Below are 23,266 nucleotides of genomic sequence, written 5' to 3' on the forward strand. Positions count from 1 at the left end.
TTTAAAATGTCAGAATCAGTGACTGCTATAAGAGAAAATGAATATGGAAAAATATTGCAGAAATGTGTTTAAAACTAACCATAGTTAGAGTTATTGAATAACAGAATTAGAGATAAAGGAGACCTTAAACATTACCCATTCTCAGTTATCATTTTACAAATGAGAAACTGAGGCTCAGACAAATAAATGACAGTCTGTGGGCACTTGTAATGTTAGTTATCATTCCAATTTGAGGTTCTTTCTCTTGAGCAGAGAATGCTTTCAAATGAGGAGTTCAGAGGGCATCATTTTTCAACTCCCACCTTTCCTGCTCGACTCTTACTATGAGGAAAAGATGTTATGATGCTAAGCACTATATAAATAATAAATGAAACAATAAACCAGAAGGGAAGTAAATAATGGTCTCTTGACCTCCTTGTGTTTAATGATTAAGCTATGCATCCTCATGGAGGCTTTTCAGACACAACAACAGAATCTATTTCACCATCATTTATCAATATATATTTTCACATTTTAAGAATATTGAACTTACTATATTAGCTATTGCTGTACTACTTAAATAAAGAAATAAACTCTACTTGTAGTAATAATATTATTTTTACTTTTTTTGTTGTTGTTTTACTTGAAATAGATGCCCACAGTATATGTAACACAGACATTTAATACCCACATGTCAGATTTTATAATGGGCATTATTGTTTCATGTGTTCACTCAGCAGGTATTTATCACCTTCTTGTTAATGCCAAGTACTGTTCCATGTGCTGGATACGGAGTGGTGAACAAGTTAGACAAATGAACACATAGCATATTATCAGGAAAAATAAAACAGTATTAAGGGGATAGAGATACTACTTTTGATAGGGTAGTCTGAGTAGGCCCCATGGAAGAAGTGACATTCAACAGAGAGTTGGATGGATTAAGGAACTGATATGTAAGAACATCTGGGGAAAGTGTGTGAAGTGTGTTAGAGATGAGAACAAACCTCCCAGGTTTGAGAAATGGCAGGAGGGCCAGTGTGACCGAAGGGAATGAGGGCAAGAGAATGAAGGGAGGCAGTCATTGAAGCATCCAGGCTGCAGAGAGGCCCGTAGGCCATTGTAAGAATGTAGGAGTTTGTTATAATATGGGAGTGGTCCATTCTGGTTGACTAGCAGGCCGAGTTGGATTAACCTAGCTTCAGACTTTGCAAGTGAGTATAATATCCAAGAAAGGACCCCATCAGCAGGCCAGAAACAATGAGGGATTCCTGAAGGCAGAAACTAAATGACCGCTATGTGATCAAGAAACCTGAAAAGTAAAGCAGATGAGATCTCCCGGACAGAGATATCAGAAAAGAAAAACAAACAAAACAGTTTAAACATTTGCAACAACAGCAAATAGTCACGTGGGAGCCCCAAAGGAGCTCCCCTCTCAGAATCAACAAATGCAAGGAGAAAAAGACCATAGAAATTAATTTAACAACTGCTTTCAGATCACTTGAGGGAACTGTGACCACTACACTGCCTGTGTATTGGCTGGCACTGACAGCTTTTGGTTTAGGCTAAAACTTTAAGAACTTATGTCTAAATAAAGTGGGATTACAACTCCTAGATCCTGGATCTGAGAGATGCAAAGAGGAACTTAAGGCATATCAGAGCTGCCACAAAAAATACAAGTGAGAGGGGAAGAAAAATACAGCAAGAGACCTAGGCATAAACTATTTTAAACCCTTCACTGCCAGCACAAAGCCCTCCTTATTTAGAACACTGTAAGGGTCATTAGCCTCCTTATATATCCTTAAGGATTTCTTGCTTCCTGACATATATCATCTATTTACACCAAGATCTCATTCAGTCTCCCAACCATACTCTGAGGGATGGACAAAGGCTGGGGGATGGAGAAAATGATAACATATTTTAGAGAAAATAAATAAAGAAAAAATGAGAATTAAATTAACATTAGACTTCTCATCATCAATCCTTTCTGCCAGAAGATAATTAAATGATGTGATAAATTACAAATAATTACAAATTACAAATGATGTGATAAATTACAAATTAAAAATCTTACAAATTGTGATAAAAAAATTATTGTGGGTTTACTTTTACATTCCCAACCAAACTGTCAATTATTGATTATTGATTAATGTAAAATAGAGGCTTTTTGTTTATATGCAAAGACTAAAAATCTATTCATTTCACTATTAAAAAATGGTAAGAAAAGATCTATTCAAGCAGAATAATAAGGGATCTTAAAAGAGAAGATGATATGGGTTACAAGAACATTGACAAATGAATATCCCCCAAAAAACGTAAGGTGGCAGAAAAGCAAAAGGAAATCTTCTGGCTTTAATGAATATTCTTTTGAAGTGGCCCAGGTTTAAGGATATGATTTTCTATTCCCTTTTCTCTGTGTCCAATGATAGCAATAAATTCTGCTGTGAATCTGTATAATCACGATACTAAAAATGTTATTTATTGACTTAATATTTCAAATCAACTTATAGAATTAAATGATTTTTGTGTACCTATTAGTATAAGAAATGTTGGTAAAAGCTAAGTATGCTGAATACTTTCTCTCTTAAATGTTCTAAACCAGAAATTAAAAAAAACGACTGGAAGTCCAGGGAACATGTGATCTGTAAAAATGTTTTGTTTAGCCGTCAGAGATTTTGCTTCTTTGTTTTTAACTGAGATGTTGCTAACATTTCAAAATTCACATAAAATTACGTATTGTTGGCATATCTTGAAAACTCAAAAAGCTTTACAACGTCGTCTGCAGGTTCCTCCTGGAAACAAGTGACTGGAACCTATAGAGCCAAACCCATGGGTTTGGGACCAGTGACAATACTTAACATAGCATTCATCAGAATCACCTGGGAGGCCAGTTTTAGGTAGGTTGCTGGGCCACACCTTCAGAGTTTCTAATGCAGGAGGTCTGGGGCGTGGCCAGAGAATTTCCGTGTCTAACAAGTTCCCAGATGATACTGATGCTGCAGGACAGGGAACTACACTCTGAGAACAATGGATTAGGCCATGTTCTCCAGTCACCACTACCCTTAACCTTTCTGAGTTACTCACTGTGTTACCTAGTTGGTCACTATTTAAGTTTATGTTTCCTGTTTTAAATCTTACTTGCAATCATTTGTTCAAGTAATAAACAGTATTTCTCATTTTGAAAAAGCCCATCTCTCACAAGTAAGAGAAACCACCAAATATATGGTCATATTTGCACATATGGTATAAAAGTAGTTATGTTTTTTGGAAGGATTTTTCTTAACAGAAGAAAATTAGTAAAAAAATATATTGTTTTTCTTTTATGTATCCTGGCTAATTTTTATGTACTTCAAGCTGTCTGTGCCAGGCTGGAGTTGCAGATACACCTGGATTTCTCTCCCTACTTATTAACAATCATGCCTCGGGTGACAAATTACATTTATCTATGCCTCAGCTTCCTTACCCACAAAAATGAGGATGGAATGCTAATGACACTCTTCTCTTAATGATGTTGGTGAAGATGCCACAGAGCTCTTCACCGAATGCTTGATACCCATTATGAGAACCTGAAATTGATGATTCTGATAAAGGTCATGTTGTCCATTCTCAATTTTTTTTGCTTTTGGACATGTTAGCAAATGTGCATTTTTATGACTATGCAACCATATTATCAAGTGTTATTGAACTTGTTTTATACTAAAGAATTTCTGAGTTTCTTGCCAGAGGCAGATTTGAAACTTACCTGGATAATTTCAATAACAGTGGAGAACTCCATTACATACAAATGCTAGTATTGTATAATAGAATACAAATATGTAAAGAATCAGAAAAAAAAAAAGGAAATGGCAGAAATAGCAAACAGAGGTTGGTATAAAGTAATAAAAATAAAGTTGAGACTGCTATTTTACATAACCGAGACTAAACTTTATTGACAGCCAAATATCTCTCCATTTTACTATTTCTGGCACAGAGATGACCAAGAAAGCAGACCTGCCAGTAAGCCTCACAGGTGTTCAGTAAGTGGCCAGGATATTTCAATGACATAATAACAGACATTAGAATAATTAGTAATATCTAAATGTTTTAATTATTTTCTAGACACAGATATGTTGTTAAAAAGAAATTTTAAAAAATCGTGGAAGCAGGCAGGAACACAGAGAAGATAGACACATATCTGAAGTATCTGAGTCCATGATGTATAAATGAGTTCCATTCTGACAGAGGGGCATGATCTTTCAGTTTTCCTTTGTCCTCACTTTCATTGAGACTAGAAATTTATAAGATGTAGGGAATATGCTAATAGTGCCATTATTAGAGCATCCTTCTTAAAGACCTTTAAAATTATTTTAAATCTCATTATGCACGTATGTCTTTGAATAGAGGTGCAACATTTGACTTCCAAATGACATTTTGCAAAACAAAAGTAATCATAAAAGACACCTTAATATTTACTCATTTTCCCACACTTGTGTTTAGACAAGATATATTTCAAGTTTATTCAGCAAAATATTAATATTTAGCATTTTAGCAATATAATTATCTGCATTGTATGGAAAGATAATAGAACACAGTATTCTGGGGATATTGTCCTCTTTCTGGATCTGAATAGTACTTGAGCAGGGCATAAAGCTCATTAGAATCATTTTGTGACTGATTTACTCATGGGAAATTTTGACGAAGCTAAGTGCTTATTTTTACCCAGTGCTGACCGTGGATTGTAAATGAGAAGCTCCCTATTCAACACACTGAAACAAATAAGCAGCAGAAAAGAATACTAGGTGAGGTATCATAAAGTCTGAACAGTAACCGTGGCTCTAGTATTCAAGATCTGTCACCTTAGTAAGTTGACTTTATCTTTATAGACCTTAGTTTTCTAAGAATGTAGCTGACATCTCAAAAATTAGATTATTTACTTGAGGAAAAAATGTTAAAATTTCTGTTTGCAATTCTAACTTAAAAGGACAGAGTTACCTTAAAATGACAGTAAATGATAATAGTTTTCATAAAGGTATAAGTCTTTCATTATTTAAAATAGCGAATGGGGCAGAGATTACGGTAAAGAAAAACTACAAAATCTTTACCCACCACGCTTACTTATTAACATAGTGTACAGAATTATTGCTCCCAGCTCAGTTTTTACCTTTTCATCAGCTGGTCACAGGGGACTCTGGAATCCTCAGATACAGACTGAATAAGACCCTGGAAGTGAGAAACAAGGAGGGCCACTGAGGTTCCTACAACTTGCTTGAGCCTTCAAGATCAAGCCTTGAAGATACCATTTCAAACTGCATGCCACCACCTTTAGTGGGTTGTGAAATTTAGTGGGTTCCAACCAGATTTTAAAATGAAATAGAATAAAATGGAATAAAAATATCAAAGTGCACTACAGATAATAAAAGTATGTTTAGTTTTATAAAACATTTTTTTCAAATATATGCATATGAGTGTTTATGTGGGAAAATGTTACAGAGGGTGATAATATTTCTTACAATGAATCTTAGTCAAAACTGTTTAAAAAACATTTTTCCTAATGATTAAATAATATTGAGCATGTCTGAATTAGTGACTAAATAAATATAAGACCAGGTAGTATCTAATTCGTGATCAGTTTAAGTCCCACACTTCCCTGATTCACTCATTCAGTTAACACCCAAACCTAATAGTAAGACAGATACTCTTTCTCAAAATAAATACAGTTATTTGCCACAGAGAGGTTGGCTTTATTGAGAATCGAAACTGATTCTCTTATGGGGCTTGCTACGACGATACGGTATCCTGATTAGCAGACTTTGAGCATCATTGTACCTGCTGGGTCATAAGGACTTAGTTATGGAGCCATTTGTATTGCAGCCTGGCTAACGGAGAGTTTTCTCTTACTCTGAGCACCACTGAAAGCTGGCAGCTTTTCAAGCCACCTGGAAAAGAGTCAAAGCAGGACACTAAATGTAGAAATTGCCTCCTGACTCTAAATGTCCTTACTGATAAAGTTTTCATTTTTCAGTTTGTCTGGGTCCTTGTGTTTTAAGCACATCTCTTATAAACAATCAATAGATGGAATTTTAACAATTCATTGTAATAACTGTTTTCTTTTAAAAGGCAAATTTATATATTTATATACATTTGCACATTTCAATTATTTTTACCATGTTATTTTATGTTTTTATTTGTTTCTTGAGTCTCAGTTTCATTTGTTCAATATTGAGTGAAATCTGTGTTAGTCTACCCAGCAAACTATGGGAATCGATTTTTACTAAGTGCATCATTATTGACAAATTCAAACTGATCTAAAGTTATGTGTTTTTATGCTTAATTAAGCACCCCAAAATTTTATTTCCATACATATTCCTGAGATTTAATATATATTAAAAGAATTCTGTGATTCTTTCTGTGTGTGCATTTCTCTCTTCCAAGGTGTAAATTTGGATTTAATTCCCAAGAGCATATTGGAATATAAATTTATTAGATTTTGATCAAATGAGAGATTTGAACTGTTTTCCTTTTGGAAGGTAATTATCTTAGTTAAAGAAATGATAGAGTCCTGAATGACTTATTGAATTATCATAGAGGGAGAAGTGGCTAGTGAAGCAAAGCAGAGATAAGAACTGAGGTCAAGAGGAGTTGCTGCTTTCTTAGGGAAGACTCAAAGGTGGTGAATTTCAGAGTTCTCTAGTTAGTCTTATGATTTTCTTCCACATCCCCATCTTAATTCTTGGGGCCCCATCTCTTCCAGGTCAATCCTCTGTTACTTAAGAAACCAAGTGAACTCTGAGCTTGATTTTGAGCTTTTTAGCTCTTTAATTCTGAGTAAAGAAACTTTTACTATGAAGTAGAAATTTTCCTAAAAGTCTGTCTTCTCTTTCTGGCACTGTAGTGGTTTAGCTGTCTTGAAATAACACTCCCAGCATACACACACACGTAATCACCTTTCTACAGGTATGTCTAAGTTAGTAAGGTGAATATCTAGATGCAAGATACACAGGTATTTGTTTTGGGTGCATCTGAAAATTCTTGATAGGGTAGACCTTGAACTTTAAATGTCCTATGCGACAGTCAAGAGACAAAACTAGGGGCACTTTCCCCAATGTCTGATATCAAAACAGAGACATTATTGTATAAACTAGGGCCCAAAAAAGCAATCCTTTCAATGGAGTAACTAAAAACATTCTTGCTGAAAAAAAAATATTTTCACTGCTTCAGCCTTTACTCTAGAAGGTGGTGGTGGAGGTGGGTAGGGAGGCGAGGGGAGATTTCTAATCAGAAATCAGCCATCACAGAGTTTAGGGCAGAATATCTAATGGATTCAAAAAGTCTCAAATTGAATATTTAAAACTATCCAGCTAGTTTCCTCAACTGCCTAAAAAAAAAAAAGTTAAAAAAAAAGTGCATTAATTAACTTCAACCTCAGACCTCAAAGAACTCCAATATATAAATGTCCAAGAAATATAAGCCTAATACTAAAAAAAATGACAAAATAACCAGAGGAGCAAGCTGGAGAAAGTCATCTTAAATGAAAATTTCCAGAACCAAACATGTAAGAAATTTGTAGTATTATCATATAGAAATATAAGATAATGTTTAATGTGCTTGAAAAGCATATCAATCTGTGACAAAATACAACTGTAAAAACTAACAAGGAACATGTAAAAAACCTGCATAGAATTTCTAGAAATAGAAATTATAACATATATTAGGAATTCTGATTGTGTTAAATTCAATAAATTTGTTAAGAATTCAATGGATATTTTAAATAGCATATTAGACACAAGTAAAATGAAATTAATAAACAAGAAGATGGAATTGAAAATTACATAGAATGTACTGCAGAGAATCAAAGAGTTCGAAAATGTGAAAGTGAGGTTCACTTTTATGGGGATGTAGTAAATTGGTGTGGTATATATCTTATTGGATTTTCAGAATGAGAAATTAGAGAGAATGGTCAGGAGGCAATATTCAGAGAAACTAGGACTAAGAATTTCCAATATTGATGAAAGACAACAGAACTCACTCGTAGGAAACCCAGTGAATCCCAAGGAGGATAAACAAACAATAATTTGTTCTATTGTATTCTAAAATTGCAGAATTCCGAGAACAAAAAAGAAGATCTTGAAAACACTTAGAAAAATTTACAGATTGCCTATAAAATAATAATAATTAGAACTAACCACTATCATCTATACAGCAACAAATAAGCCAGAAGATAAATAAATAATGTTTTCAAAAGCTAAGAAAAAGTAACTATCACTCTAGAATTGTGTTCCCAGTGAAACACTTTTCCAATTTTGAGAATGTTTTAAAGATAGTTTTATACCGACAAAAATAGACATTTTTAATACAAACATAATTGCTAAGGGAACTTATAAAGAACATATATTACAACTATGAAAAATGATTTAAGAAGGAAGATATGAGATGCAGGAACTGGTGAACAAAGAAATAAAAACGTGAGTAAACTTGACCAAATGCTGAATACAGAGAACAATAATAATATCTAATTTGTGGATTAATGAACAAATAAAATCGACCTACAATAGGGATGAGCATATGGGATAAATAGGTCAAATAATAACTACAAAGAAACCTATCTTGAAGTAGAAATAAACTAAAATTTGCAGGAAAATGCAAAGATGGGTAGGATGGAGTTAAATGTTCAGCAATTTTATTTCATTTAATCTAAAATGCCACTGAATTAGGAAGGTACTATTATTCTACGGCCTACAAATAAAGAAAAATAAAATACTATCTATTTAGCTATGATATTGTGCTTTAATGTTAATTCTGTATGATGAAAGATCTAACTCATATAATAGCTACACCAGTCTCTTTGCTTTAAAATATTTTTCACTTATTCTGAGGGATTAGGGATTGTTCTACCTTCAGTTGCATTTATTGTTGTGATATACAATCCTGTTGTATGTATCTAAGAAACAACCCATAATAGGTTTATATACTTGTAAGTATCTTTCTGAAGTTACTTTCTATTGATAAGAGATTCTAAGTCTCAAAAAGATATAATTTTAAATTGGTAGATATCTAATAACATATTTTCAAAATACACAAAAGAAGAAATTGATGAATACGATTATAGTTTGCTTTTATATATATAATTAACTCCTTTCCAAAACTGAAAAATATATGGTCTTTGAAGAATACAAAGAACATCTGTAAAAATTGGCCAAGAGATATGCAATAAAGCAAGCAAGCATCGACAAATTTTAAGGAAACAGTATTTTAGAGAACATATTCTGTTTTTAAAAATGCGCTTAACAAAAAAGATAATTTTAAAAGTTACTCAGATGAAATTTAAAAATACACCACTTCATAATCAAGAGGCCAAAAAAAACCAAAATACAAAATAGAGAATATTGAGTGTCAAGAATAATAATTATCTTTCTTATCATTAATATGTATGCGCCTAACAACAGAGCATGAAACTATGTGAGGTAAAATCTAATAGAATCGCAAAAGAAATAGATGAATCTGCTATCATAGTTGGAAACTTCAAAATCTCTCTTTCAGAAATAGACAGTCCAGCAGATAGAAGATAAGTAAAGGCATAACTGAATTTACCAATGCCGTAAATCAACTGGATATGTCAGAATACACATTCTTCTGAAGTTTACATGGAACATTCACCATGACAGAACACATTCTGGGCCATAACACACACCTTTACAAATGTAGAGAAATAGAAATCATATAATGTCTGCATTTAGAACACAATAGAATTAAACTAGAAATCAATAACAGAAAGATAACTGAAAAAAATCCCAAAATACCTAGAGATTAAATAACACACTTCTAGATAACACATGGGTCAAAGATGAAATAAAGAGAAATTTTAAAAATGTTTTGAATTAAATAAAAATGAAAACACAACTTATCTAGGTTTGTGGGATGTGGTGAAAGCAATGTTTAGAGAGAAATTTCTGGTATTAAATGCATATATATTCAAAAGAAGAAAGATCTAAAATTATTAATCTAAGTTTCTGCCTTAGGACACTAGAAAAAGAAGAGCAAATTTATTCCAAATTAAGGACACAAAAAGAAATAAAAATTAGAGCAGAAATCAATTAAGTTGTAAACAGATCAACAGAGAAAATCAACAAAACCAAAATCTGGTTCTTTGATGTGATCAATAAAATTGATAAGCCTCTGGCCAGGCTAAGGAAAAAAAAAAAGATATCAATTACTAATATCAGATATAAAAGAAGGGCCATCATTACAGAAGCCATTCACATTATAAGCATAATGAAGAAATAATATGAAGAAGATTATGCCCACAAATTTGATAACCTAGATGAAATGGACCAATTTCTTGAAAGATACAATCTGTCAAAACTCACACAAGAAAAAATAGACCTCAGAATATGCCTATATCTATTAAAGAAATTGAATTGACAATTAATAACCTTTCAAAACAGAAAACATCAGGCCCTGATGGGCTCACTGGTAAATTCTACCAAATATGAAGGAAAAAAGTATACCAATTCTCTACAGTCTCTTCCAGAAAATAGAAGCAGAGAGAATACTTTTTAATTCTATGAGGCCAGCATTACTCTAATACCAAAACTAGACAGATATGCAAGAAAAGAAAACTAAAGACCAATATCTCTCATAAACATAGATGCACAGAGAATTTTTAGGGTAGCGAAAATATTCTTCATGATACTATTATAATAGATACATATCATTTAACATTTATCCAAATCTATAAAATATATAACACCAAGAGTGAACCCTAAAGTAAACATTGGACCTTGCATGATAATGATGGGTCAATGTAAATTTGTCAGTTGTAACAAATGTACTATTCTGTACCTTCTCCTTGATCTTTCTGTGAACCTTAAACTACTCCAAAATATTAAAATCTTATAAAAAAAATATTCCTACTTATTAAACTTGAGAAATAGAACTAACATAGCATTACAGGGAAATATCATCTTTAAATATTTATATTAGAAGAGAATAAATCCCAAAATTTATTAATTATTTAATTAATTTTAAACATAATTCCACAGAAATAATATGTCTAACAATAAATACAAGAGAAGTTAAGAAGACAGAAAAGAAACATAGAGATCAACAAAACCAAAAGATAGTTCTTCAAAGAGATTATTTCACATACTAAGTTTAGAAAGATTGATCAATGAAAAAAAATAAGATATAAATAAACATTATTAATAACGAAAAGAGAATTTAATTACACGTAAACCAGATATTAAAATGATTAGAATATTATGGATGATTTTTTGCCAAAATTTGGAAACCTTGATTAAAATAAAATAACCTTAGGAAAATGTGACTTGTCAAAACTAACTGAAAATAAAATAGAAAATATTAACATTCCACTAATAATAAAAATTCTTTCCATGAATAAAATATCAGGCAGGCTTAGTTGGTTTCACAGGTGAATTCTATCAAACTTCAAAAAACAATATCTTTTAAAACATAAGTTCTTCACAAAAAAGGAAAAAAGAGACCACTTCCCAACTCATTTGATGAAGACAGTATAATGTGGTCACAAAAATCAAATAAGAAATACCAAAATAGGAAATATTAAAGACCAATCTCATTCCTGAACATAGAGAAAAAAACCTTAAATTAATATTAGCGAGTTAACTCTAGCAATTGGTAAGCATTCCCCTTAAAATCAGGAAGTCTTTGATGTACCCTGCAATTATTTCAATTCTATTATACAGGAGGTCTTAGCTAGTATAATAAAATAAGAAAAATAAGTATAAGAATTGCAAAAGAGAAAATTTTGATATTTGCAGATTATGGAACTGTCTCTTACATACAACTTCAGCTTTCTGCAGACAGATTATCAAAGTAAGAGTACAATAAATTGTCAGATATAAGGATAACATACTAAAGTCAACTCAATTTCTGTATACCTATAAAAAATAGAAAATTTAATTTGAATAAGTATACAATTTATAAGAGGAACCAAAAACATATGGTAGTCAGAATAAATATAAATAGGATGTACAAAAATATTATATTGAAAGAAATTAAGTAAGATCAATATAAATAGAAATATATATCATGTTCATGGATAGAAAGACAAAAATATGTAACTGTCCCTAAAAGGATTATTGATTCAATATAATTCCTCTCAAAATTCCAAAAGAATTTGAGATTGGAATTTGATAAGCTGTTTCTAAAATTTATATATGCAAGAACAAAGGATTGAGATAGCTAAATTATTCATAAAGAATAGTATGAAAGAAGAGGAGGAAGAGAAAGAGGAAAAAAATGCCATACTAAAAATAAAACTCAATATTAAGAAAAGTTAATAGGACAATTTAGTGCTGGTATAGAAAAACAGACCAGTGGAAGCAAGTAGAGGGCAGGTCCAGAAATAATTTTATATATATATATATACACACACACACACACACACACACACACACATATATATTTATGTATATATATATTTATGTATATATATATTTATGTATATAAATATATATATTTATGTATATACATAAATATATATTTATGTATATATATTTATGTATATATATATTTATGTATATATATTTATGTATATACATAAATATATACATAAATATATATATACATAAATTTATATATATACATATATACATATATACATAAATATATATATACATAAATATACATACATTTATGTATATATATATTTAGCTATCTGATACATGACATAATAGAATTCCTGGTCAGCTGGATTAGAATGAACTATTCACAAATAGTACTAGGACAGTTCCCTATCCATATAAAATAAATTAAATGTGAACTCTGCTTTCATCAATGTAAAAAAAAAAATTTACTTGTGGAAAACAGAACTTAAAAAAAACTCTTTAATAAAAGCATAAAAGAACACATCAGAGTAGGAAAAGAGTTCTTAAATAAGGTTTATAAAGGCTGAGCCATAAAGGAAAGAATTAATATATTCACATATATTAAAATGATGACTTTGTCTTCAAAAGACGTCATGAAAAGACAAATAACAAGCTAGGTCAGGAAAAGATATTTTCAAAATATATGACCAAGAAAACTTTATATCCAGAATATGGAAATAATTCCTAAACAGCAAGATGTGAAAGCAAACTACATTATAAAGAGAAAATATAAGAGGCATTTGACAAAAAAGAAATATGAATAGCTAACTTTACTAATAGTTAAGGCAATAGAAAATAAAAACAAAATGAGTTATTTCATGTCTATGATATTGATAAAAACTTAAAAGATTGATAATTCCAAATATTGGAAAGCATATGGTGAACTAGGAACTTATAAAGTATTGGTGAGGGCATAAACTGGTACAACCAGTCAGAAACGATTAGGTGTTACCTAGTAAAGTTGAGGTTATGCCTACACTATACTCAGAAATTTTATTTCAAGGAACATACCATAGATAACTATTTCTATATGCATATCAGAAGATATACACAAAAATATCAGTAGAGATATGGTTGGAAATAGACAGATACCAGAAATAATTTAAATGCACATTGATGGGAGATTAGATAAGTTAATCACCTTAAATTCATATAGTTGTATATCGTACAGTTTTGAAAATGAACAAACCAGGGTATTGACATGGATGAAATTCAAAATACAATCTTTAAGATAAAAAAGTCGCTGAAGTACATATAAAAATATGATTTATTATCAGCATATAAAAGTAAAAAGGAGATAAAACTAAACAACATATTACTGGGACATACATATGTGGTAAACCATAAAGAATATAAAGAATGGTTAATGAAAATATTAGAATACTTGCTCACAAAAAAGTGGGCAGGGATGGAAGTGTACTACAGCTACAACTAATTTTCTAATTTTTAGGGCAGGTGGCTACTATACGCCTATTTGTTTTATAGTTCTTTTAAATATTATACATATATGTCAGATAATCTCTTTTAATCTATCTTTCATAATAAAACACATTTAAGTGCCTTAATTACAATTTTTTGTCTAAGTCAAGAATATAAGAATTTGAACTTAATTTTATTTACATGATATTGTCAAAAGTAGTCCCCCTGCCCTGCAGTTCATCACTGAACAAACTATTTACCTTACCCTGAATATGTTATCACTATGTAGAAGTGGTAGTCTTTATGTGTTCTTCAGTCTTTCCACTATTGGCACTTGCTTTGAGGTAATTACTGGAAATAATTTACTAGTCTTTCACACAGCATGCTAACGTTGGAGAACATTTATGGAACTATCACTGATTTTGCTATCACTCCATCTTAGATTTAACCATTCCAAATTCCTCGCTTTTCCTTAAGCTTTGTTTAAAAATCTACTCTTAAAAACCAACTTCCATATCATTCGAGGTTCAAATTCAGCTGAAATAAGTTTTCTTACTTAAATCTGTTGATGCTTGTCAACTGTAGCAAAATGCCATAGGAAAATAACTACATATTTCAAAAAGACGATACATAAACTATCTTCCAAAGACCCCCTCCCCCCAAAAATTTTAGAAATGGTATCAACTTCAAATAGACCCTGCTAGAAACAGGGAAATTAGAAAATCACAAACAACTATAAATAAACATTTGCCAAAGTGAAAGACTATGAAACACAGTTGACAAATTTAATAGCCCCTATAGATTTCCATCAAAATGGACTTGTCGTGACACCCTGAATAGAAGGGAATCCGCAATCACTGAAGTAGTCATGTCTCCTTGCAGTTATATTTTGAAAACAGGCATATCCAACTATGGCTAGAAAATGTTATTTTAAATGATGAAAGGAAAAAGTAAGGGTAATTCATTTAGATTAGACAAAGCATAGAAAAATCTCAGTGTTACTTGAAACCAGTTACAGTTTCAGTTAACAAGTAAATGAAAACTTTTTTTTTTCTTTTTTAATACTGAATACAGGAAAACTAACCTGCGAGGTGACAGAATCACAAAAACACTTTCTCTCTCTCTTAGCAGTAGGAAGATATATCGGAAGTATCTTTCTAATTCCAATACCCTCTATCTTCATGTAGCTCCTGAATACTGTCTGTTTCAGACAAATCCTGATTACTGCCCTACAGCACTGGTGCCCAAGGACTTCTCCTTCTCTCTGGGCCAGTGCAGATACAGTCTGCCCAATCACTGGAATCTAAGAGAAACAGCATTTTGAAATGGGTCAAAATAGAAATAATCATTGCAAATGAGTGAAGCCTGGTTAAAGACTAAAGTAAAAATATTCCCAGACTGAAGTTTATGAATGTTGGTAATTTTAGATTGAGAGTACAGGGCCACCATGAAACCTTAATGTTTTACATTGCAAATAAGCAACTTCAAAATTAAAGTGTTGTAAAAGTAGCTGTTAGAATCGTTTCCCATCAATCTCTATTAACAGCTGAAAGCACCTGATCAGTGATCAGTTAACCATGTTCTGGGGATATTTTTCTTATGAGGTGCTCTTGGAGTATAATTATCTTTGTCTGTTTCTGAGAGTGGCATTTGTTGTCCTTTATGCTGAACTGGCTCTTGTCTTCTCCTTTGCATAAAAAAAAAATAAAACAAACAAACAAAAAGACCTGAGAAAATTCTACTTAGCTATGAACATTATATTTTAAGTCCTCAGCTTAGTTTCTTCATCTAATAGCAATGGATATGGAAAACTATTGATACCTAACTGTGCAACTCTTGCTCCCGAATGGGCTATGCTGCTTCAAGTTTCCGAGCCTTTTTACTTTCTATTGAGAGTACAAGCTTCTCTTCTTTTTCATTTTTGACCTAAGTTCAAATTGCTGCACATCAGAAATTTGCTATCTGTTTTTTATGCATTACCTCCTTTAGTCTCCCAGCAACATTCTGAGGTCAGTTCACCCTCCACTTAATATCTGAGGAAACTAAAGCTTAGAGGGGATAACTTGTCACATGGCTGGTCAACCGTGGCATTACTCCCAAAAACTATGTTGATTTACCTGAACTACAGTTGTGACAGTGGAAATGAGGAGGAAGAGGCTTAAACTTGAAAGACATTTCTCTGGTACGATTGATAGGATTCAGCAAGCATTTGGATCTGGGATAATTGGAGACTTCTGATGTGGTTACAGCAATAACTAAGAGCTCCTGAAGCCAACTGGGTGGAAAAGAGAGTGAGCTCAGTTTGTACAAACTGAGATCTAGATGGCTGTGGGATAGCCAGGTGGTGTACACTTAAGAGTTAAATAAGGTGATATTATATTTCAGAAAGAAAATAGGATGACGATATGAAGGAGGAACTTAGGGGGCAAAGGGAAAAAAATAAATTCAATCTGAAAAATATCCTTTTGGCTCTAAGAATAGTGCAACTACATATACACATATATAATGGAAAATTTTGCCACATAAAAGAAATACGCCTAGTTTTTAAATCAAAACACAAAATAAAGTTAACATTGCAACAAAAATAAAACTCTTTAAATTTAATCAGCTTACTTAATGAGCTGCTTTCATGTTTTATAAAAAACCAATAGCCCAAATACTCAAAACTTAATTTGAAAAGCGAGTTATAGCTTATCGATACAAGGGTGGAATAAAATAGAATTTGGTTATGAGAAGTTTCTCATAATTTGAGTTTGTTTTGCATTGTGAAGTCACTGCCCAGTCTCATTGATTCAGAAATTTTGAATGAGTACTGTAATCACTATTTAAGATGATATGGAAGAATCAAACAGGAATTTAAGACTTGCTATCAATTTCTTTCTGTTTCCCAGTGCCTATCATATTTAATTTATTTGAAGGTATTTATTTATCCTTTAGAATGATGCTGGTGTTGTAGTTTTTAGTGAAGTGAGGGGTGTCCATAAAAGCTTATAGAAGGATTTATATAAAATAAATGTATTTTTTTTTTTTTTTTTTTATCTCACACTCAGAAAGAGAGGAGGAAAACATAAAAGAACAGAACAAAATCTGGCCCATTTTAAGCTCTGGCTAAGCTTTCAAAACTACAAGGCCTTAAATATAATTATTAAATTAAATAAAAATGTTAAAACTTTTTGACTTATGCCACTATGCCTTATATGCTAACCTCTTTTAATTGTCCCCAGCTAGACATCATTTTTTTTTAAAGGGAGTTTTAAAAAATGAAGAAGAGAAAATTCTTAACTTGGCTAGGTAATAATCAGCTTGCAAATTATTCATTTATGGGAAAGGGGATCTCACATCAATACTGCACACTAATATGCTTCCTTCAGTTTATCCCACATACTTTAACCCAAATTGCTCATATTACTCCATAGAAATGTCACAGAATGTCTGTGCAAGCTAATTTTTATGGATTTCCATGAAAAGCTTGAGAAACACAGCCAGAAAGTAGTTTCTCCCTGTCATGCTCACTAGATTACTTTCAGAATTCTTTGGCTGTAAAAAGAAACCCAATCATGGGCTTTTGAACATCCAATTGCCTGCTGAACTATGACTATTTGTTGACTGGGGTAAAAGGTATCAGGTGCTGTTGATCCTAAAATATGTAAGTGAGCTAAAATGCTTAGCTGCTTTCTGTTGTATAACAGAGTAACTCTAAAATAAATCTCTTCTCTCTAATGGCTATTATATCTACATTGAACATATTCAAAATAACAATTGAAACTCATAATCTGTTCATTAAATACACAGGCCAGATACTTAGATCTAACCAAATTCTGAAGTTTATTAGCACTTAGCGAATCTGTTTCATAGAGTATAACTGATGCAAGAGTATTTAAAAATCCAGTCCAACCACATTTCACAGAGGAGGAAAACAGGCCAGTGAAGGGCAATAACTTGCCCTTGATCTCGTAGCTTATGAAGTGACAACAGCCAGAAGTTTACTCAATGTTCACAGCCTCCCAGTTTCATTATTTCTCTTGTAGCCTGATTTCATCAGGACTATTGAACACATGGTAGATAATACTCGCCCTGAACACTGGCAGTAAGAGGTTGTTTAGGTCCCCAATGTCATTTCTCCAGGAAAAACTGTTTCCACCAAAATTAAAACTTTAAAAAGAAATATATATATATATACATATTCTTTACACATATGCTTTCTTGGAAAGAAAAGATACCACAACTCTGATCTAGGGAAAGAGCATCAGCAAAGTCTAGAGATATAACTTAAGTGAACAATTTTCAGTGACTAAATGGGCACATAGATGTGAGAAAAATTAATTTTGTTTTTGAATCCATTATATTGTGCATGTGGCTAGTGCTTGATAACAACTGAGTCATTTTATGATGAAAACACTGGGCATGTTCCTCTCCCACCTTACTAACAAAAACAATACAAATGTCATCAAATGTTTGTGGTAGCATTTCTTTGATGTTTCTCTTTCCTACTAGATTGTAAACTCCATGGGCATAGAGACCATGTTTGTTTTATTTATCATTGTAACTCCAGTACCAAGCAGAGTACCCCAGGCATGATGGATACTCATTAAAGTTGTATTAAATAAATGAATAAAGAAGAGATCTGTGTGGTAACAGGAATAAGGGTTATAGACTATTACAGTTCTCTTCTATTCCCATAAACCTAAATTCCTAAATCAGTTTACTCAGGCTGAATCCAGAAATAAGATCTAATTTTATACAATGAAATTCTTACTGGATTAGCAGGCAAGCCTAGATTCTGCTGACTATTGGGTGATGTAATTAACTTCTCTGGGCCTTAGTTTTCTCATCTGTATAATGGGGATAATACTTGTCATAGTTCCTTCTCAGGGTTCTGGTGAGGATTAAATAAAACAGTCCTATGTAGAAACCATATTCAGCTATTTAGCCAAAAGTCTTACCACTCCTACTGCCACCACCAGCATCAAGAAAGTCACTCTGGGAAACTGCTCTTATCCCATCTGTGCATAATTTGTTCCCTGCACAGAAGGCTCTTAACAGGAGCCATTTTGGTGGTAAGAGCAACACCCATGTGAGTCTCCAGTGCAAATAAAATGTTAGGAAGGAAAGTAAATATATTCCTCTAAAGCAATGTTTCTGAGAAATAAGATAGTTTACCTTTAGGAGTTTACAAAAGGAAATTTCAATAGTATATTGTTCATTCATCACATTTTAATGGATTTTATTTCTAGAGATGGTAAATTTGTGGATGACAACCATAGAGCTTGAATCTTTGAGCCGCATTCTGTGGTTCAATTCTTTGAATGTAAATTAACAACCCAGAGAAAATGCATTTTGTCTTTTTTTGACAGGGGCATGAAGGTTTTTTTTAGAAGCTGAGTAGTTTTTAGGCACAGACTTTGTTTTTAAATTATCGTAAAAGATTTAAAATTATATTTCTTTTATTACAGAGATATTTCTCCCTCGATTGTAAATCAATTACTTCCAATAATAATAACATTGTCGAAAATGTTAACTACTAGCTCATCATAATTCTCTGGTATATGAAAACAAAAAGTACTTTTTTATATTAAATTCTCCAATAGAGTGTTTAAGTTTGGCTTTGGTAGGTTCTTTTTGTTTCTGTGCAGTAATTATTTTTCTCAAAAAGTTAAAAGAAGACATATCTAGAAAATTGAAATTATTTTTGCTTTTAAGTTATTGAGGTGAATGAGTGTTTTGCTGGCTTATTTCAACCTATAGTATGAAGCCTGAGGATTAAACAAGCAAACATTTTGGGATCTTAATATTGAGAAAATCTACAGACTAAGCTTACTACATTTTTAAATACAATTTAAACATATCTCAAAACTAAAATTTTCTAAGCCGATTTTGGAAGAAGACTCTTGGAACCAGCCACCATAATCATCCACAAGAGACTCTTTTTGGATGACTACCCTGCATATAACATTCTATAAAAGGTTGCTTATAAAAAATTATGCAAGACAAAATTTGCTAAAGAAGCTTCTAAGCTCATTGGTAGTAAGTATACATGTGGTTAAAGTTAACTAACAATACAGGTGAGATAGTCATTTCAATAAAAATACCAGATTTTACATCAGAAGAGTCCCAGCTCTGCTGGTTTTAAGACTTAGGCAGATAGCTTAATCTCACTCAATTTCTATTTCATCAACTGTAAAGTGGGATTACTGACACATTCATAACATATTATGAATTCAAAATGTGTTTTTGGATATGAAAGTATTTTTAAATTGTCAAATTTACAAAAGGTAAATTTTATTTAAAGATAACATATGCTAGTACCACAAGTACAGTTTATATAATAAATGATACAGCAGTTCAGAGGAGGAAGCAAACAGCTTGTACTGGCAGGACATGTTTTCGATGAAGTATATTTAAGGTTCATTCAAACCTGAAATTAAGCTAGGCAAATTGTGGAAAAGCACTGCTTTGATTACGCTTATGAACAAAGTCCCTTTCTCACCAAGTTAACGGTGTAGCTTTTTTCCTTCCCTACATTTGTGCTAACTGAAACCATGTCTAGATTTAAAAACACAGTTCAAAATTCAGCATCTTTTAAAATTTAATTTCCTTGCTGAAGGTATCTTTGCTAATTTCAGCAGGAAGTGTGATGCAGACACATTACCAGCAGAAATACAGAGAGAGAGCGACTAGCAACTGATTGGATCTGAGCTCAAGAACAGCCATCAGATATTAACTACTTTGAATCACAATATTCAGTGCATGGAATGCATCTGAACAAGTCATTTAGTTTCCTATAGTATCTAGTCAGCTCAGTTCCTTTACAGGAAAAGTTACATTTAAGCTCTCTTCTGTTTTGTAAAGTTTGATTAAAACATAAAAATTAGAACTTAAATGGTTAAACTAAGATCTAAAAAGGATTTTCCATTTCCATTTCTCTCTACAATTCGAATGCCAATCTCATTGAGAATTTTATTTATCATTAGTATATTTTAATTTTCTTGTAAGCATTTTTTTTCTGTGCAATTACTATCCCTCCCCAAATAGTAATGCCATTTTATTATTCCACTACCACTTTTCAGATAGATTTTTTCCATGTTATGAAAAGCAAGTCTATACTTTTCTTCTTCCATTTTGTCAGCATATTCTTTGATTTAAAAAAAAGAAAGGATACAGAGAAGCTTTCACAAATCCCTTAATTTTTCAAAATAAAAACATTTCAGGGTAGAAGGATAGCACTCCACGCTATGCACAATTGAAATAGCTTAGAAGGTAGACAAGGTATCTGATGAGCTTGTAGCTCTAGGAGAAGCTGGAGAACAGAATGTCAGTGTTGTTTACCACTGTTGTCTGTACATGGCAAGATATAAGAAAGATATGACCTTTGAAAAGAACAAATCTATTTTCAAATAGGAATGAAAGAAAATAAAGGAAAACCACAGTTTTAGAGTCTTATATGAATGGAAGAGACAACCACTTCCCAAGCCTACACAGTAAAAAAATAATAATAATTAAAGAATGCTGCAAGGATGAAAGCAGATAAAAACTTGGCTTTCTAGTAAGAATCCAAACAAGGATATGCTTGTCTCATTCATTGTTAAAACCTCTGAATAAATTAAGATGGTGCCCAAGAAATTCTTAAAATTGGACAAAATAACTCAATGAATAGAGACTAAAGTTTTAGCTCTCCAACCAAAGTCTGATATTTCCAAGGTACTCACAATAAGTCAAGAGAAAAGCATGAGGAAGAAGAAGCAAAGATATATTTATTTGTTTGTTTGTTGGTTTGTTGGTTTATATGTATGTATAGATGCATATATATGCCTCTTAGATTTGTTTTCTATATACTAATATACATAAAAATCTATGAAGTATGTACAGAAAAGAACAAAGAACTGTGGCTATTAGTACATGGAGATAATTGGGATTTAATAAGAATCCAATCATTTTAAGTGAGTTTATAATTATAGATACCATAGTTCTGAGCTAAGAAAGCCTTTTCTAAAACAGAAAATTGTTCTTCACTCCATATGTTTCTACAAGCAGACAATAAGCTGAGTATGCTTCTAACTTCCAAAAAAGGCCTATTTTCCAATGCTCACTTCAGAAGGGGCCAAGGAAGAAAATGGGGTGGAGAGGGGTTGGGGGACGGGACATACAGAGATAAGAAACAAAGGCCATCAGAATTTGTGCCTGGAAAGCCTTCCCAGGAAATAGAATTGAGTGTGATCAAAGAATTTCCCATCCTCGGAGCTTACAAGGATTTCAGAAACTAGCATATCCAAATACAAAAAAAAAAATTCCGGTAGGTTTATTTCTGATTCTAAGCCATCATAACAGGTATAAGCAGCATACGTGATCACATTACATTTAGAGTACATTTGTAGGATCTTATAAAAATGCTTACTCTGATTTCTCTTCGGACAGATATTCACCACAAACAACCACACAAACAAAATGGTGACCGATGATGACGTAGTCCATAAAATGGCAACATCTACTCTTATTTCAAGTCAGATAATACAGGTTTAATAAATAAATGCTTGCCACATTGATTACCTATTTTCATAAATGAATATATAAAACAGTCTCCAATTTAGACTTCTTATAACTTAATCTCTACTTGTTGAAAAAATCACTAGCTCTACCATTACTTTTTCTGCTGATTTTCTTAAAGTTCAGCTTCAGTCATGTGTCCTCTTTACTCCCAATGGCTCCCAATCACCATCCAAATCATGGACAAACTCCTCTCTCTGGCATTAGAGGCCCTTCTCTATGAAACTCTCTCTAATTTTTCCAGCTTTATTTCTTGCTACTAGCATAATTGCATGTAACTGCCACAAAGGTAGGCAAGCGAAGTGGGTGGTTCTTTCTGCCCCAAAGCAGAGAACAATTCCATCTACGAGGAGCTAAAAATGGAGTTTTTTATGCCATGACTGCTTTTTGGGCTCAGAAATAACAACACACCTGCCTGACACTATCAAAACAATTTGATCCTCAGAAATTCTCTTTCATACCTAACCAGTCCTTGTTTTAAATTTTGTTCCTGATGGTGCTCACCCAGAGCTTTCAAACCCCGCTGGGCTACTGGACTTTTGCCCTTGGAAACTTGCCCTGCCCCTATGTTGACACCATGGCATCCATCCATTTCTGGCTACTGGTCTCTGCTCTCAGATTTCCTTTTGGCAATTGTGTTGTTCCTCCAGCTTGGGCCGATCCTGACATCAGTCTTCATGTGACTTTGCCCCATCTGTCATTCAGTCATTCTCTACGCCCTTCTTGGCTTCGGCTGCTATGGACCCAGGCTCATACCTTCAGGTGGGGGTTAGAAATATTCTCTTCTGGGACTTGGCAGCCAGTCACCACACTACAGCCTAGTCATCTAGTCTGGTGGCTGCCTAGGATTTCTTTCCTCTTGCTAGAATTTTGAAGAATTGGAAGATGCTATCTGTCCTTCTAGATCTACCCTAAATGTCATCTCTTCTATGAAGCTTTCTTTATCT

At 32.6% G+C, this 23,266-nt stretch overlaps 1 protein-coding gene across 2 annotated transcripts in view; it reads right to left on the bottom strand.

The window, feature by feature from the left end:
• Positions 1 to 23,266, bottom strand: part of LOC120618386 (uncharacterized) — a 192,344-nt gene that overhangs the window by 23,410 nt on the left and 145,668 nt on the right. For both annotated transcript variants that reach the window (XM_039882561.1, XM_039882562.1), the window contains 2 exons: positions 15,059 to 15,081; positions 14,863 to 15,000 (listed from right to left, as the gene is read on the bottom strand). In XM_039882561.1, the coding sequence (XP_039738495.1) occupies positions 14,863 to 15,000; positions 15,059 to 15,081 (161 nt within the window). The remainder of the gene's footprint in view (positions 1 to 14,862; positions 15,001 to 15,058; positions 15,082 to 23,266) is intronic.

The sequence above is a fragment of the Pteropus medius genome, unplaced genomic scaffold (genome assembly GCF_902729225.1).
Source record: "Pteropus medius unplaced genomic scaffold, Ma_sr-lr_union100, whole genome shotgun sequence".
Taxonomy (NCBI): domain Eukaryota; kingdom Metazoa; phylum Chordata; class Mammalia; order Chiroptera; family Pteropodidae; genus Pteropus; species Pteropus medius.